The sequence below is a fragment of the Chiloscyllium plagiosum genome, unplaced genomic scaffold, assembly GCF_037043375.1.
Source record: "Chiloscyllium plagiosum isolate Xiang-an unplaced genomic scaffold, Cpla_swu_hap1 HiC_scaffold_3, whole genome shotgun sequence".
Lineage (NCBI taxonomy): Eukaryota > Metazoa > Chordata > Chondrichthyes > Orectolobiformes > Hemiscylliidae > Chiloscyllium > Chiloscyllium plagiosum.
The window spans coordinates 40,971,587-40,988,106 of NW_028270141.1; the positions used below are offsets into that span (position 1 = coordinate 40,971,587).

Below are 16,520 nucleotides of genomic sequence, written 5' to 3' on the forward strand. Positions count from 1 at the left end.
ATTTTCTAAGGCAGATTTTGGCTTAACTGGCCACACTTTGCTGCCTTTGTCACAATTGTTTTTCAAAGGAAAAAGTGTTACTGTTGCTGTTTCCCAATTGCTTCAGAACTTCCTAGAATTAAGATATCTTGGTATACTACAACTGAAGCAACTACAAATCTGTGCAGCCACTTCTTTTAAACCCCTAGAATGTAAGCTATCGGATCAATGAGACTTCAGTTCCATTCATGTTCGTAGCAAATTTTGTCCAGTGATTGTCATTTTTTTTGTTCATTCACTTCTTTTGGTCATAGATTTTTCATTAATATTAGGAGGCTTTCCATGAGTTTGATACAAAACAGTTATTTAAAGTCCAATTTTGCTATTCCAACATTAATTCCCCAGTCTCACCCTGTAACGAATTAATTTGTACTTCTAGCTAATCTGTTGCTATCTGTTTATATATTTCTTAGTTTACTTTTAAAAAAAAACCTCCTCATCTTGATCCCAAGTGCAATGTCATTATTTTTAAATTGTGTCCCCTGATTATACACTCACCATTCAGTCAAAATATTAAATGTTGTATGACAGAATTCCTTCTCTGCAACAAAATACTTAGGCCATTTGTACATCTCATTTCATTTTTCTGACTTACTGTGGTGTTGGTTTAGACCCTTTTAAATTGAAATCATATTCATAATCCATTGCCCGGTTTATTACTGCAGATTCTTTGATTTTGTATTCCTCCTCCTCTTGCTGCAGTACATTTATACTGGTTTCTTAGGATCTTTTCCAGGAATAGTACTCCATGTGTTTGTGTCAGCACATCAGTTGAAAGTTTTAAATATTAGCAATTTGCATTTATCTGCATCAAATCTCTCTATTTCAGTATTTTGAATGTTTTGATGAGTTCATCCTTCATTCTTCTGAACTAAAGAGAATACAGGTGTAGTTTGCCCAATCCCTACAAATGACAGTATCACCATCCTGGGAATAATGCTGGTGAACCTTCATCACATTCTTGCCATTGCAATAATATCTTTCCTGAAATAAGGAGGGCAAAAACTATACATCCTACTCCAGGTATGGTCTAACCAATTTCCAAAACAACTGAACCATGAGTTCACTAGTCAAATCCTCTTACAATAAAAGGTTAACATTCTGTTAGCCTTCCTAACAGCTTGCTGCACCTGCATGTTAGCCTTCAATGACGTATTGACAAGGACAACCCTCTCCCTTTCAAAAAAAATCTGCACACCTGTTTCTTCTACCAAAATGGTTCACTTTGCATTCTTCCACATTATATTGTCTGTCTGTCATGTTCTTTCCATTCACTAAACCCATCTAGATCCTCCTGAAGTCACTTTACATCTTCCTCACCACACACATTCTCTCTTAGTTTTGTATCATCTGCAAGTTTGGAAACATTACATTTGATCCCTTCATCAAATCTATTGATCTATATTGTGAACAGCTGGGGCCTAATTACTGATTCTTGCTGTACCTCATTAGTCACAGCCTGCCAATGTGAGATTGACCTATTTATTCCTAGTCTGTTTTCGGTCTGTTAGCCAATCCTTAATCCATGTCAGGTCATTACCTCCCATCCCATGTGATTTAACCAACCGCCTGTGGGGGAATTTATCAGAAGTCTCAAAATCCCAGTACAGTACATACATCAACTCCTCTTTATCAATTTTATTAGCAATATGGAACATAGAACGTAGATCATTACAGCGTAGTACAGGCCCTTCGGCCCTCAATGTTGCACCGACCTGTGGAACCAATCTGAAGTCTATCTAACCTACACTATTCCATTCTCAGCCATATGCCCATCCAATGACTAGTTAAATGCCCTTAAAGTTGGCAAATGTACTACTGTTTTGGGCAGTGCATTCCACACCTCTACCACTTGCTGAGTAAGAAAATTACTTCTGATGTCTGTCCTATATCTCTCACCCCTCAATTTAAAGCTATTTCCCCTTGTGCTAGCCATTGCCATCAGAGGAAAAAGGCTTTCCCTGTCAAACCTATCTAACCCTCTGATTAACCTATATGTCTCAATTAAGTCACCTCTCAACCTTCTTCTCTAATGAAAACAGCCTCAACTCCCTCAGCCTTTCCTCGTAACTCCTTCCCTCCATACCAGGCAACATCCTAGTACATCTCCTCTGAACTCTTTCCAAAGCTTCCACATCCTTCCTATAATGCTGTGACCAGAACTGTACGCAATACTCCAAAAATGGCCGCAGAGTTTTGTACAGCTGCAGCATGATCTCGTGGTTCAAATACTCAATCCTTCTACTAATAAAAGCTAACACACCATATGCCTTCTTAACAACCCTATCAACCTGGGTGGCAACTTTCAAGGATTTATGTACCTGGACACAGATCTCTCTGCTCATCTACACTACCAAGAATCTTAGCATTAGCCCAGTATTCTATATTTTAAAAAAGGACCAAATGAGCAATTTTTCACGCAGATTACCCTCCAAAATGCACAAGAACTTAACTAACATGTTGATTTTGCCCTATCAGATTATTACTACCCCACCTAAGTCCTTTTTAACAGATTCTATCATTTTCCAACTACTGAGGTAACACTAACAGGTCTGTGGTTTCCTGTTTCCTCTCTTGCTCCCTTCTCAAATAGTGCTAACTTCCAAACTGCAGGAATCGTTCCAAAATCTTTCAAATTTTGGAAGATGATTGCCAATGCATCAAACAATCCTTCAACATTCTGTCATGTAGAATAAATGAGGTGCAGGGGAACTATCAATTTCAACCCCATTAATTTCCATAGTACAACCTTCTTACCAATAGTAATTTTACTGGACTCCTGGTTCTCCACAGTTACCTCTCTAATTGTAGGAGATATTTTATATCTTCTCAGTGGAAACACACAAAGTAATAATTTAGCTTTGCTGCCATTTCTCTATTCCCAATCATAAATTCTCTTGACTCTCTATACCAGACCCACAGTTGTCCTGGTGAATCATTTCCTTTTTACATACCAATAGGAGTTTTTACAGCCCACTTTCGTATTTCTTGCTAAGTTGTATTCATACTCTACTTTCCCCTTCCATTTGCTGTATTCTGAAAACCTCCCAATCCTCATATGCTTTTATAAGCAACTTTGTAAGCATTTTCTTATGAGCTTTTACAATCCTTAACTTCCTTTGTCAGCCAGTTGACAGTTTTAAAAAATAAAATAATCAAAGAATATATACTTTAATGTGAGCCGTGTAGTAATTTTGAAATGATTTTGCATTGCTGATGTAGAGTCATGCCTTTTAATAGATTTTCCCAGTTTATCTTAAATAATTTATGAATCATGTCTTCATAATTCCTTTCTTCAAATTTAAATATCTTACTTCAGATTGAGCAACTTCACTTTCAAACAGAATGTAAAATTCCAACATATTGTAGCTGCTTATCCCTAAAGGTCCTTCTACAAAAACATTAATTGGCCCTTTTACATTACTAGATGTAAAACAGCCTTGTACTCTAGTCAGCTCCTCAACATATTGCAGTAGGAAACCATCCCTAACACATTCTACAGTTTTAACTGTTTACCCTGTCTACATTAAGATTGAATATGATATTACATACTTCTTTCACCTCTTCAGTTATATCACGTCCTAAACTACCACAACTATTGATTGGAGTTATTTAGAGGCCACTTGCTGTTTCTTAGTTCTACACAAACAGATTCCACATATTGTTCTTCCAATTGGACATTATCCCTTACTAATGTACCAAGCCCATCCCTTGTTATCAGCATAAATCCACCTCTTTTCCCTTGTCGTGCCTCATCGTTGAATATTGTTGAATATTCAGTTCCCAGTCCTGTTCATCACGCAGCCATGTTTCTGTAATACCTATTAGATCACACCTATTTTTATCTATTTATGCCTTTAGAACATCCAATTTGTGAATGTTGCACACATTAAGATCAAGAGCATGTAGCATCACTTTTTTTTATACATAATTCAACATTCGAAGCACACCAATGTGTGGCTTTGTTTCTACTGTCATCTAGTTTCCCCAGCAGTTTTCTACTTCCAGTTACCAAATTTATTTTTTTCCAATTTGATTTACCCCTCAATTCCCATTTCCTACAGTTAAAACTTTAATTCTTAAAATTACAAGCTATTTTTGAAAATGCATGAACAGTGAACTAAATATTCATAGCATTTATGAAGCAGTGGCAAACATTTAAGGAAACATTTAGTTCGTGTTTGACTTTTAAACCTATTTTTCCGATTCATTGTTGCCAATTCTGCCATTGCCTATCATGAAGTTTAAGGCCCAAGTTTCTCACTATTAAAGTGAATGTGAAATTCTATCATTTTTTGATCACTAGAGAATCCTTTGCTGTGAGATTAGTAATTAATCCTTTCTTAGTACACATTACCAGGTCTAAGACAGCCAGTTCCCTAGTTGGCTCCAGAATACGTTTTTTGAGGAAACTGCCCAAAAAAAATGCTATGAACTCATTCTCCAAGTTACCTTGGTCATCTTGATTCATCCAATCTATGTGAAGATTGCAGTTAAACAATTATCGCAGTACTTTTGTTTTACAAGACCCCATTATGTACAATGTACTTACAGTATAGTGACTGTTGGAGGCCAATTAACTGCTCCCGCTGATGATTTCTTTCCATTGCTTGTGAATATCACCACCTAAGCTAATTCTACAGCTTAATTTTCTGAGCCAGAATAATGTCGAAATCATCCTTTATAACAGAGCTACCCCACCTCCTTTTCCTTGTTTTAAAGTCTCAAATATTGTTGAATATTCCGTTCCTAGTCCTTGTTACATTGTAAACATATCTCTGTACTGTTCATCATATATTGTGCAATCAATGTATCTGTCTTAAAAATGCCATTTTTCCCTACTCTGATCAGCTGCACACATGAATTTGTGCTTCCTTCCATACTCCAGTTACCACTATTTATAATCGCCAATCTGCACAATTGCCTTAGCTTTTCTCAATAACTTCCTGGATCTCCTCGAATGAGTATTCTGCCAACAACCTTTCTATTTAAAGCGGTCTGCAGTTATTTAATTTTTAAGGACACTGGTCTCAACACAGCCAGGTTAAGGATTTTATTCCCCAATGGTACAGCTCTTTCTTATTCCAGTTCTAGCATTAGTATTCCATGAATTAAAACCCAATCTTCCATAATAGTCTTTGCACCATTCATTCGACTCTGTATCTATCCTATGCCAATTTGCTGATGAAAACCCAGCTGCGGTTGTACAAAACAAGATTGATGATACAGATTCCTGTTATAGTGTATTTCTTTTCACTCCCTTAATACAAAATTGGCTTGAAGGTAGAAGATAGAGGGTGGCAATGGAGGGTTGCTTTTCAGACTGGAGGCCTGTGACCAGCAGTGTGCCACAAGGATTGGTGCTGGGTCCATTACTTTTTGTGATTTATATAAATGATTTGGATATGAACATAGGAAATATAGCAAGTTTTCAGATGACACAAAAATTGGAGGTGTAGTGGACAGTGAAGAAGGTTACCTCAGAATCTAATGGAATCTTGATCAGATGGGCCAATGGGCTCAGGAATGGCAGATGGAATTTAATTTAGACAAATGAGAGGTGCGGCATTTGGAAAATCAAATCTTAGCAGGACTTATACACTTAATGGTAAGGTCCTAGGGAGTATTGCTGAACAAAGAGATCTTGGAGTGCAGGTTCAAGTTCCTTGAAAGTAGAGTCACAAGTAGGTAGGATAGTGAAGAAGTTGTTTGTATGCTTTCCTTTATTGGTCAGAGCATTGAGTTTCAGAGTTGGGAGGTCATGTTGCAGCTGTACAGAACATTGGTTAGGTCACTTTTTGAATATTGCGTGCAATTCTGGTCTTCTGTTGTGAAACTTGAAAGAGTTCAGAAAAGGTTTATAGGGACGTTGCCAGGACTGGAGGATTTGAGCTATAGGGAGAGGCTGAATAGGCTGGGGCTGTTTTCCCTGGAGCTTCGGAGGCTGAGAGGTGACCTTATAGAGGTTTATAAAATTATGAGGGACATGGATAGAATAAATAAACAAGGTAGTTTCCCTGTGGTGCTGAGAAAATCTATAGCCTTAAAACTTGTCTTTAAACATTTAGACTAAAATGGAACGCTGAATTATAGAACACATTTGCTGCACTAGAAAATAGACAGGCAAGAAGGCTCAGAAAAAGGAACTCAAGGAATGCAGGAGAGAGGGACATCTGTGTTCATCAAGTGATAACAGGATGCTTTAAGGCATTTAAGAACATTTGCCTTAGCGTCAGTGAATCTGTGTAAACAGGACGCCAAGTGATAACATTCACGGCTGTTCCTTTGTGAAATTAATGACATCGTTTGATTCTGACCCTGAAATGAAACTCAGTACTATCAAAAGCCTTGTAATTGACGGTCAGATCTGTCAATTATAATGGATTCTTATCAACCCTTGCAAGTGGGGGCAGACAGAGAAAAACATCTTTGCTATTACAAGACCCTGATTTGACAGTTCAAAAGGACACTAGAGAGAGAGAGACCATTTTAGTGCTGAGGCTGCTAAAAGCCAGTAGAAAATTAACTCTTAATGCTTACCTGCTATGGATTGAATTTAATTGCATTTTGGGACTTTATAATGATATTGAGTAGCCATTACTGGTTATTAAATACAATCTCTATAAAAGGTAATATTGATGAATCTTTAACTTACTTGCTGTTCTTGTAGACCACTCTACAGACCTTACAGGTTGCCCCACTGTCAATTCTAACTAATCAGAACTTATGTGCTATTTGAATTTGAATCACAACCATGAAAAGAAAAAGTTAAAAATCACACAACACCAGGTTATAGTCCAACAAGTTTAATTGAAAACACACTAGCTTTCTGAGCGCTCCGAAAGCTAGTGTGCTTCCAATTAAACCTGTTGGACTATAACCTGGTGTTGTGTGATTTTTAACTTTGTACACCCCAGTCCAACACCGGCATCTCCAAATCATGAAAAGAAAACATGTTTAATTCAAAGACCAATGAATCAGTTTAAATACCACCTTATGGTAACATCTCAGCTTCAGGTACAGAATGATTCAGTGCTTAAAAAGCAGGAGTCTGCTCCTAGCTTAGAAATTATTCTAGGCCTAACATTGAAGAGATTCTGGCTCAATGTGTCAGGAAGCCATTTTATGGTCAAAAGTTTGCCCTCCTTGCTAAGAAACCATTTTGTAAAACAATTGTATCTGACATGTGAGCTGTGCAAGGTTACCTTATGAACTCCCTAATTAGCTCAGACTGGTACCTCTTTATAATAGGAGTTTATCATCTCGCTAGCAGGCACCTAACTCGGCTGGATATGTTTTTCCCACCCGATGAATGGCGTAGGCCTGTAGGAGTGATTAGTCAAGTGTACACAGACTTGTCAATTAACCTTTCTTCCTTACGAATTATTGTCATTCACTGTTATCTGTCTAATTAAGACCAGGCAGTGTTTTTGTCAACTTTTGTATAAAGGAAGCCACTTTGTATCAGTACATCAGAGTAGCCTGCTGGGACACTTGAAGAGCTGGTACCCTACTCTCATAGGTTATTAGAACCTAGTTAGTTTTGCTTATAGGTATCAATGTTGCTATTAGTAAATAAAGAGGATGACTAAAATTAAACTAATCTGTCTGTAAGAAGTTTTTTTATTCCAGACTTCCAAAGTGTACGATCTCTGGGACGAACTAAGAGAGAGGCTCACAGGTCTCAGTCCATAAGGGATTCCCTGGGCCATCTCAAATCTGTACTTTAACAGTGAGGGAGTCCAGAACTAGAGAGCACAGGTTTAGGGTGAGAGGGGAAAGATATAAAAGGGACATAAAGGGCAACTTTTTCTCTCAGTGTGGTGCGTGTATGGAATGAGCTGTCAGGTGAAGTGGTGGAGGCTGGTACAATTACAGCATTTAAAAGGATCTGGATGGGCGTATGAATAGAAACAGTTTAGAGGGATATGGGCCAAGTGCTGGCAGATGGGACTAGATTAGGTTAGACTATCTGGTCATCATGGACAAGTTGGACTGAAGGGTCTGTTTCCATGCTATACATCTCTATGACTGAATGGCTTCCTGCAGGATTGCAGTATAGTCAGTACTTAATCTAAGGACTGCCACCTGGAACAGAGGGTTCACATAATTCTCATATTCCCTGATACCCTGCAATTTCTACAGCTCAGGCTCCACACCATAAAGGTCCCTTCTTCTCAACCTCCCGAGACATGGTGAACCTCAAGTTAAACTCACCATCAGTTGTCTCTCTCATGAGAGAGCAGCACTATTTTATTTTGAATTGTTCAACTTTATCATCATTTCTTCTGTAATAAACTTCTGTTTTCTCGCTAATAGCAAATCTGCAGCATTGTGTACTAGCGTTTTAACTGAGACAGCACTTTGTTAAAACCAAAACAAATTAAAGTATGATTTTTCAAGGCAGGTTCCTGACAGGGATCTGATTCATCCAGCATCATCAGCTGGGATCAGATGAATTTCAACACATTTCTATTGGTGAACTATTATGAACATTGCAAATTCTATTTCATAAATGCATATATTCTCTTTCCAGAAATTTCAATTTGAAAGATGTCCCATCCATAGGAACCAGTAAATTAACTACATAATTTGCTTCAGTCTAAAAAAAAAGACATTAATTGTGTAAAATTCACCACGTACTTGTAATTGTTGTCTGTCTTGAATAAGTTGTTTTTTCCTTGACCATGACATGTGTAGATTATGAGGTGTTGAATCTGAAAATCTCTCTTCTACACTTTGCAGTAAATTACCTGGATTGCTAAACATACATTAACAAAAGGTTACAAACTATTGTATATCCTTTGCACATGAAACACCAGCATACCTAAAATATTAAAAGGTTCTTATATTAGAAAACCGGATTTCTATTCAAGACCAGTGCTATTAGTTATTAACAGACTACTTTAGCTAATGCCTTGTACACAGTTTTAGCAGATTTCACTAAAGAAGCTTGACAAAACATGAGAGGGACTTCAACAGGAAAAGGACAAGTTAAACCAGATCATGTCTTAACTTTGTACTTAGAGCAGAGGATCATATGTAAGCTTTAAATTTAACATGCATATTAATTTACATATTTCAAGCTGTTGTCAACAGATATTCTTAGTCCACGATGAGAACAGAATGAGAACAGTTTTAAGAACAGCTCTTTACAAACATTTTGATTTATTAAAATTTAATCAGGGCTAATCAGCAAGTCAGAATTGAAGTAAAAATAGAATTCTGTTGTCAAATTTTGCTAAAAAAAAAACAACTGGGTTGAACAAGGTGGAAGTTAGATGAGAATTCAAAATACAGGGAAAAGAACAAAATTTAGACGAGCAATTTTCATACAAATACAGCTAGGGTTATACCAGCATACACATATTTTAGACTCCTACTCTGAGGAAGGATATTCTTGCTATTGAAGGAATCTGACGAAGGTTCATCAGTCTGATTCTTGGGATGGCAGGACTGACATGAGGAAAGACTGGATCAACTGGGCTTATACTCGCCGGAATTTAGAAGAATTAGAGGGGATTTCATAGAGACTATAAAATCATGATGGGGCTTGACAGGCTAGATCCGAAATGAATGTTCCCGATTTTGGGGAAGTCCAGAATTAGGGCCCACCGTCTAAAAATAAGGAGGAAGTCATTCAGGACTGAGATGAGGAAGAATTTCTTCAGAGTTGGGAACCTGTGAAATTCTCTCCCACAAGAACTTATTGGGGCAAGTTCATTAGATATATTCAAGGAGGAGCTGGATGTTGGGGATCAAGGGGTGTAGAGAGAAAGCAGAAATAAGGTACAGCCATGATCACAGAAGGGCCTATTCCTAAACTTTTCTTTGTTTCTACATTTCTATATTGCACTGTTAAAAACCAAATTATTCTAAAATATTGACAGAGATGCTCTTTATAATTGGTGTCACTAGAGAAACTCAGAAGTGGAGTATCCATCTTTGGATCCCAACAATGGTAATAAAATATATATATGTAAAAGAAAATCTAAGATATGTCTAGTATACTGAAATTTTTCTGTAAACATTTCTATTTAAAATCAAAATGACTTTGTTCCTTTACATAAAATGGTATTTCTTTCAATTTTCATTTATAATCTGCTAATAGAATAAAGCACATACTTATAATGCTCAGCAACTTGTTCTTGAAGTTCAATTTCTTGCACAAATCTTGCAATACAAGGATGGGAGGAAGGTAGCTGGAACTTTAAGGAATTCTCTCTTTTCAACTCAGCTAATTTCTTGTTGAACTGGTCAGCTAAAATAAAACCAAATTATTATTTCAAATTTGATGAGACGATTGCTATTCTACATAAGTGATAATTATGTCTACATACAACACTAAAAAGGTGAGACTTGATCAAAAAAAAAGGCATGCTGTTGAAGCTTTTCATTATGCATTCACTCATCAGAACAGGTAGAAGAATTTTGAATGTCAAAGGGAACAACAATTTTTCCTGCAGAAGAAAGGGAGCTGACTGGTTGACATGCTAACTCTGATTGGCTGAGGCATTTCTATGGACAGCACACAAGGGAACAGTTGACTCGTATGTATTTGTTTAATGCTTAGGCATGTTTTTTTTTCTGCTTGCAGAGCAGAACAAGACTGCATATGATATATGTAGTTCTGACAAGTCTAAGTAAACTACATAGTGAGCCCCAAGTAATAATTTTTAATTGTTCGTAATTATTGCATAATACTCAAGTTCTGTATCGCCAAGTGACAATTCTGAGACTACAAAGTAAGGTTTAACATGGATCTGTTGCATAATTGTTATTATGCAAAAGCAAATCAGACATTATGGCATAGTTTCATTTCCAACGAGGTTGAGGATGAGAGAGGAAAAATTTAAAAGGGATCCAAGGGATAACTTTTTCACTCAGAGGGTGGTGCGTGTATGAAATGAGCTGCCAAACATAGCGGTGGAGGCTGGTATAATTACAACATTTAAAAGGCATCTGGATGGTTGTATGAATAGGAAGGTTTTAGATGGATATGGGCCAAGTATTGGCAAATAGGACTAGATTAATTTATGATAAATGGCTAGCATGGATGAGTTGGACCGAAGGGTCTGTTTCCATGCTGTACATCCCTATAAGTTAAATGGTTCAGCTGGGTGCAAAAAAAAGTGCACGGGAAAAAGTTAACAACTGGATCTTACTCCAATCATCAAGTGAAACAAGCCAACAGTATTTTATAAATTACATGAGATTGTCCAGCTTACAATTTTGTAACAATAGAGGACTTCAACTTATGTTAAGCAGAATGGTCAAATGAGTATAATGGCATAAGCTAACAGTAAATGCGGCATAAAGTCACATGTAATGTAGCAGACTCCATTGGCAAAATTTGCATCTAAAATGAGCTGCAGCAACAAACAGGAAGATAGACATAATTCAGACGTGACAGAATTTCTCAGGACTGGTAATCATAATCTAACCAAATTTTCGATCTGGTAAACAAAGCTAGTTAAGATCAGAAAAAAATTTCAAGAAAATAAACACAGACAGAAATTGACGTATAGATAAAGACATAACAGAAAGCCTTAACTTCCTTTCATTAGAAGTTAACATCAACAATTTCGTTTGTGGAGTATCATAAGCACCATTTCACCATCATAACTTAGTTTCATATTAGTATGCTAGAACACAACTTCTGGTCTTAAATCATTTGAAGGAAATTCAGCTCACATTCTCAAAAGGATGTAAAGTTCTTCGAGGATCATCAGATTTCAGAGCAATTCTCTTAGCTATGAGAAAATTCAACATGAACTTACCTTTTTCATAATCATCTTCCCATACAGCCTTCTTCTGAAGTTTCTTCAGTTTTAAGATCAAAGACTGATGCTACAGGTCGAAACAGAAAAGGTCACACGATAAAAAAAGCATACTTAAAAGTCAACATCCAGGCACTTTTCCAAAATGAATTCTTTGGGAATAATGAAGCTTACTATAACCAAAATTCGACCTGTATCAAATCCTGTAGATTTTCCCTAATGAAAAGGTTTGGTTTGTGCAGTACTATATTTGCTTTTTGAAGCAAATTGACATTCAATAAATGGGAATCCGGAACCAAAGTAGGGGTCGCAAAATGAAATTTTGGGGATCGTGAGGTCCAGGGCAAGAATGTCTGCTTTGGAAGCCTAACTAAGTTACAACAGCTGCACCATGCCTAAAACAGACAGGCCCACACATTCACTGATCCTCCCACTCATCATCTCACAAGTCTCATAGGGGTCTCAATAATTTTCAAGCTTTCCAATAGGGTGACAGTGGGAAAAATATTTTGGAAGCACTGATTTATGCGGTCATAAAGGTTCATGACATATTTATTTGGAAACTGGTGTTCAGAAATGGATATAACCATGTAGCTTTAGGTTTGATTTATACTTCTATATTATGGATGTTAAGAAGGATGATTTAGTTTCACTTGAGTCCTGTGAATGGTGGTGGATTATCTAAAAGTTTGTTGTTGTGCATTTGGATGAAGATTTTTTAAGGTGAATAGATCAGTACTTTGTGTGTCCCATGACCCAGTAAGACAAAAACAGACAGTTTGCCTTTAGAGGGAGAACCATCCAGAAGAAGTGTATGTATCTATGTGTAGTTTTCTTTCAGGAGAAAGAGGCCCTAAGAAGCGCCACAAACAGAACAATGTGGAATAGAAGTTTAAGGAATGCATGTTAGAAACAAGTGAACTGTGTCAACAGTTTAAGGTTCTTACAAACAGACTTTAACTATAGAATCAAGAGGATGCAGACGTTTTCTGGAAAGAAACAGCCATGTCAAATGAACAAGGAACTTTATGGTGGAAACAAAGTGACACTCCATTCTCCATGATGGATCTGTAAGGTTAATGTTGAGCCTAAAAAGATTGAACCTTTATTGCTGATAATTGTAATAAGACTGTTTCAAATAATTTCTTACATCGTGTAGATTATTTTCCTTTTTCTTGTAACAAACTTTGATGTTCTTTTGTTAAAAGTACACTGGCAGCCTCTTTGAATATGTTAAATGACTAACTACCATAGTAACTCAATTACAAAAATAAAAACTTAGGTTCTATTCTATAAAGCCAGGTTTCACTCTGGGATCTGACTTATCCAGTCTTACTGGCATTTGGGATCATACCAGCATACAAACAGATAGATATGCACCAAACGTAATAAAATCTTGAACAGATTTGTAATGTTTTACACATTGCACATACATAAAACATTCCTTCCCTTAGTGCCATGCTAAATGTTGACTATTCCAACTAATCACTTTGTACTACTTGACATTATTCCATGAGATGTTGTTGCAAAAATAAGATTTTTATTGGGTTGTTGCTGGAACTCAGTTTAGATGGAAATTGCAAGTTCTGCCACTTAGTATTACACTATACTGATAACTGATCCAAAGGCCCACAGAGCCACCCCACATTTTGCCACTACTCTCAGAAATTTAATGCAAAATTCATATAACCAACCAAATGTTCTCATTTTAAAAATCATTGCAAGAATCCAGAAATGTTTGTTTTTACTAAGGTCATTGGATAGCTTCACTGATGATCCGAAATAGATCCGAAATAAATACAGTTCAATTCTAAGACTGTGAGTATCCAGTGGTCACTCAATCTTTGATCATTGAATCTGCAAGTTGAAACAACAAGTATTTGTTTACTTAAATATTCCTGCCTATATTTGAACTTTCTTCAGTGAAAAGAAGGGAAATTTTATTTGAGCTGGTTTTGGAAAACAGTGTCAAACGTTTTAGAAAATTCTAGGAGGATTACCAATTTAAGTAACTTTAGTGTTGTAAGATTGTTTCTTAGTGGAACGACAGTCTGTACAAATTTTGTTTCAGAACTTAACACTCCATTTATACCATAAGACCATAAGAAATAAGAACTGCAGTAGGTCATTCATGAATGTTAGCTATTTCAAATACAGTGAGAACACTAGCCTTGAATATCATCCTGTTTTCAAGCAGACAATCTTGAAGAATCTGTTCATACTTCCTCAAAAAGGAGTAACAGTTTTGATCAAAGGCAGTGATGTTGCTCTCATACCCTGAAGTTACAGATGAATTTGAAGAATCATCAGAATAATCAACTGAACGCAGAAATGGAAAGTCTACATCTAATAAGAGAGAGTCATAATTCTGAGAACTGCCCTTTGATTCTGTGTTTATGGCACATTTAATGTCAACACTTTGAGACAAACATGGACAAGGAGGCTCAACAGTATCCCTTAAAGGTTTGGAGTAGAATTGCTTTGTTGCTAAAGTACTAACTTGATACAAACTCAAATGTGGCTGAGCTTGGGGAAACTGTAAATTTGAAACAAATCCATTCTGCTGCAGTTCATCTTTACTGTTAGCATTAATGCTACGATAATTCAATGACATTTGTATGAAACTGAAGCTGGAAATGAAGGCATTAGTCGAACATATTTCTTCGTCTGTGTTCCAAAGCTGCAGTTTTTGAAAGTTTTCATTATCTACTTGTTTCTTTGGACTAGCAATAACTTGTGGCTTATTTACAGCATTACTGTTATCCCTTCCACTCTGTGTAAGGCAAGCATCTTGCTTCTGGAGAGAACCTGATGAAAAACACTTGAAGCAAGTTTTAATTCTGGTGTTACAGGAGTCATTACAATCATCAGTCCACCGACAGGTAGAATCAGAACTCTGAATGTTTTCTGACATCATATTTGACCTAGAAGCTGCAACTACAGGATTTTCAGCAGCCACATGATTTGAAACTGTACTCTGATCAGCAGTTTTGACATCCCTTAAGTGCTTAAGATTATTTAAGCATTCCACCAGCTTGTTGTTATTAAAAGGCAAGTTGGAACAAGTGATTCTTTCATTTTCAACTTGTGGTGATACAAATTGGACATCAACAAGTGGAGGGTGATTCAACCTTTGTTCAACATCTTTTCTCATGTACCCTGGTCTCTTTGAAAGTTTCTTTTTGCAAGAACTGACTCCAGTCAATTTTGAAATACAATGATCTGGAAAAAAAGAACAGAAATCAACATATTTTTAAAAAGTGGAACTTAAATCCTTTGTTGAATATCTGTTCCCAAATTTAACTATAATTGTTTATATTGACCAGAATCAAGAAATAGTTTGTTTTTTTACAGACTTTGGCTCGAAGATTTGCAAGGAAATATTCTAATAATATTTTCACACATACACATATGAATCAAAAATTACACTGTTCACAGGTTATGTAAATCAAAAATAGAACAGAAAATGCGTTGAATACTCAAAGTCAGGTAGTATCTGTGGGGGGAAAAAAAACAAGGAGTTAAAGTTTCACATCAATGAGTGATCCTACACTTGCTATGTAGTTGTACAATGCAACTTGTCTCCAGGTGTGCATTTTCATTGTTCTCCAAATCTGACCTCAAAAGTAAGGCAGTCTCTAATCACTAATCTTGTAGACATTTTCCAATCAACCTATTCAGAGATGTTATTAGACACCTCTGGAACAGGTGGGACTTGAACCCAGGCTAAGACATACCACTGAGCCACATGAGCGCTCATGACCTTGTATCCCTCTCCACTCCAGTATTCTTGCTTCCATTAAGGAGATTACCCTGTACACTGATTCTTATTCTGTGATAAAGTCCTCATCTAGTTCAGTCCAAGTAACATAGACTTAAGCAGATAACTAGCTGGACACACAACATGAATGGGTCTTGCTTCCTTGTCAAGACTGCTCACTATTCCAAGGTGATCCCGAGAGCCAGAAAAACCCAATTCCCCAGTACAAACTATCTTCTTAAACTTCTCTCTTCTACTTACTCCACCCCTATGTTCAACTGGTGCAAGATATTATTGGATTTTGTTGCTAAATTTTATGTGTTTGTTTAAATGCTTCTGTTGCTTCATATTCACAAACAATGGTCACTAATCTCAAAACATTACCAGTTTCTCTCCTTATATGCTGCCAGATTTGCTGAGTTTCTCCAGCAATTTCTCTTTTTGCTTCTATTGCATCCTTCTGTTCCACGGTCCACCAGGCAAAGCTTCACCTTAGGTTGTTCATTGTTCTAACCCTGAATGTATATATTTTTCTGATTTCATCCATCTATCCTCTTTCGCTATTTAAGTTCACAAAATCTAAATCTTCTTCCCTTGAATCTTCCCAAAGTCGGAATCACTGAAATGATCTAATGATTCTGACTCCTCTGGTGGTGCCCCGTCACTTTCAAGTCAACTGCATTACTGTTCTATTTGAAAATTAAAATTATCCTCATCTCAGAAAACCTGCTCTTAACCCCACTGTCTGTGCAAATACTCCCCTCATCTCCAATCTCCCTTCAAAAGAGTCTTTGAATGGGTTATTCTCCTCTCCAAAATCTACTGCCCTTTCTCTTTAACTTAATACTTTCACCCCTTCATTCAAGTTTCCACTTCTACCACTGTATTGAAATTGCTATCAAAATTGAAATTGAGACCCTAAGTTACAGTTACTGTGGTAA

The 16,520-nt window shown here is 36.7% G+C and overlaps 1 protein-coding gene across 1 annotated transcript in view; it reads right to left on the reverse strand.

The window, feature by feature from the left end:
- Positions 1-16,520, reverse strand: part of disc1 (DISC1 scaffold protein) — a 120,447-nt gene that overhangs the window by 79,400 nt on the left and 24,527 nt on the right. Inside the window, exons 2-5 of the mRNA XM_043680138.2 lie at positions 13,990-15,041; positions 11,820-11,889; positions 10,165-10,300; positions 8,683-8,800 (exon numbers count right to left, since the gene is read on the reverse strand). Coding sequence (XP_043536073.1) covers positions 8,683-8,800; positions 10,165-10,300; positions 11,820-11,889; positions 13,990-15,041 — 1,376 coding nt within the window. The remainder of the gene's footprint in view (positions 1-8,682; positions 8,801-10,164; positions 10,301-11,819; positions 11,890-13,989; positions 15,042-16,520) is intronic.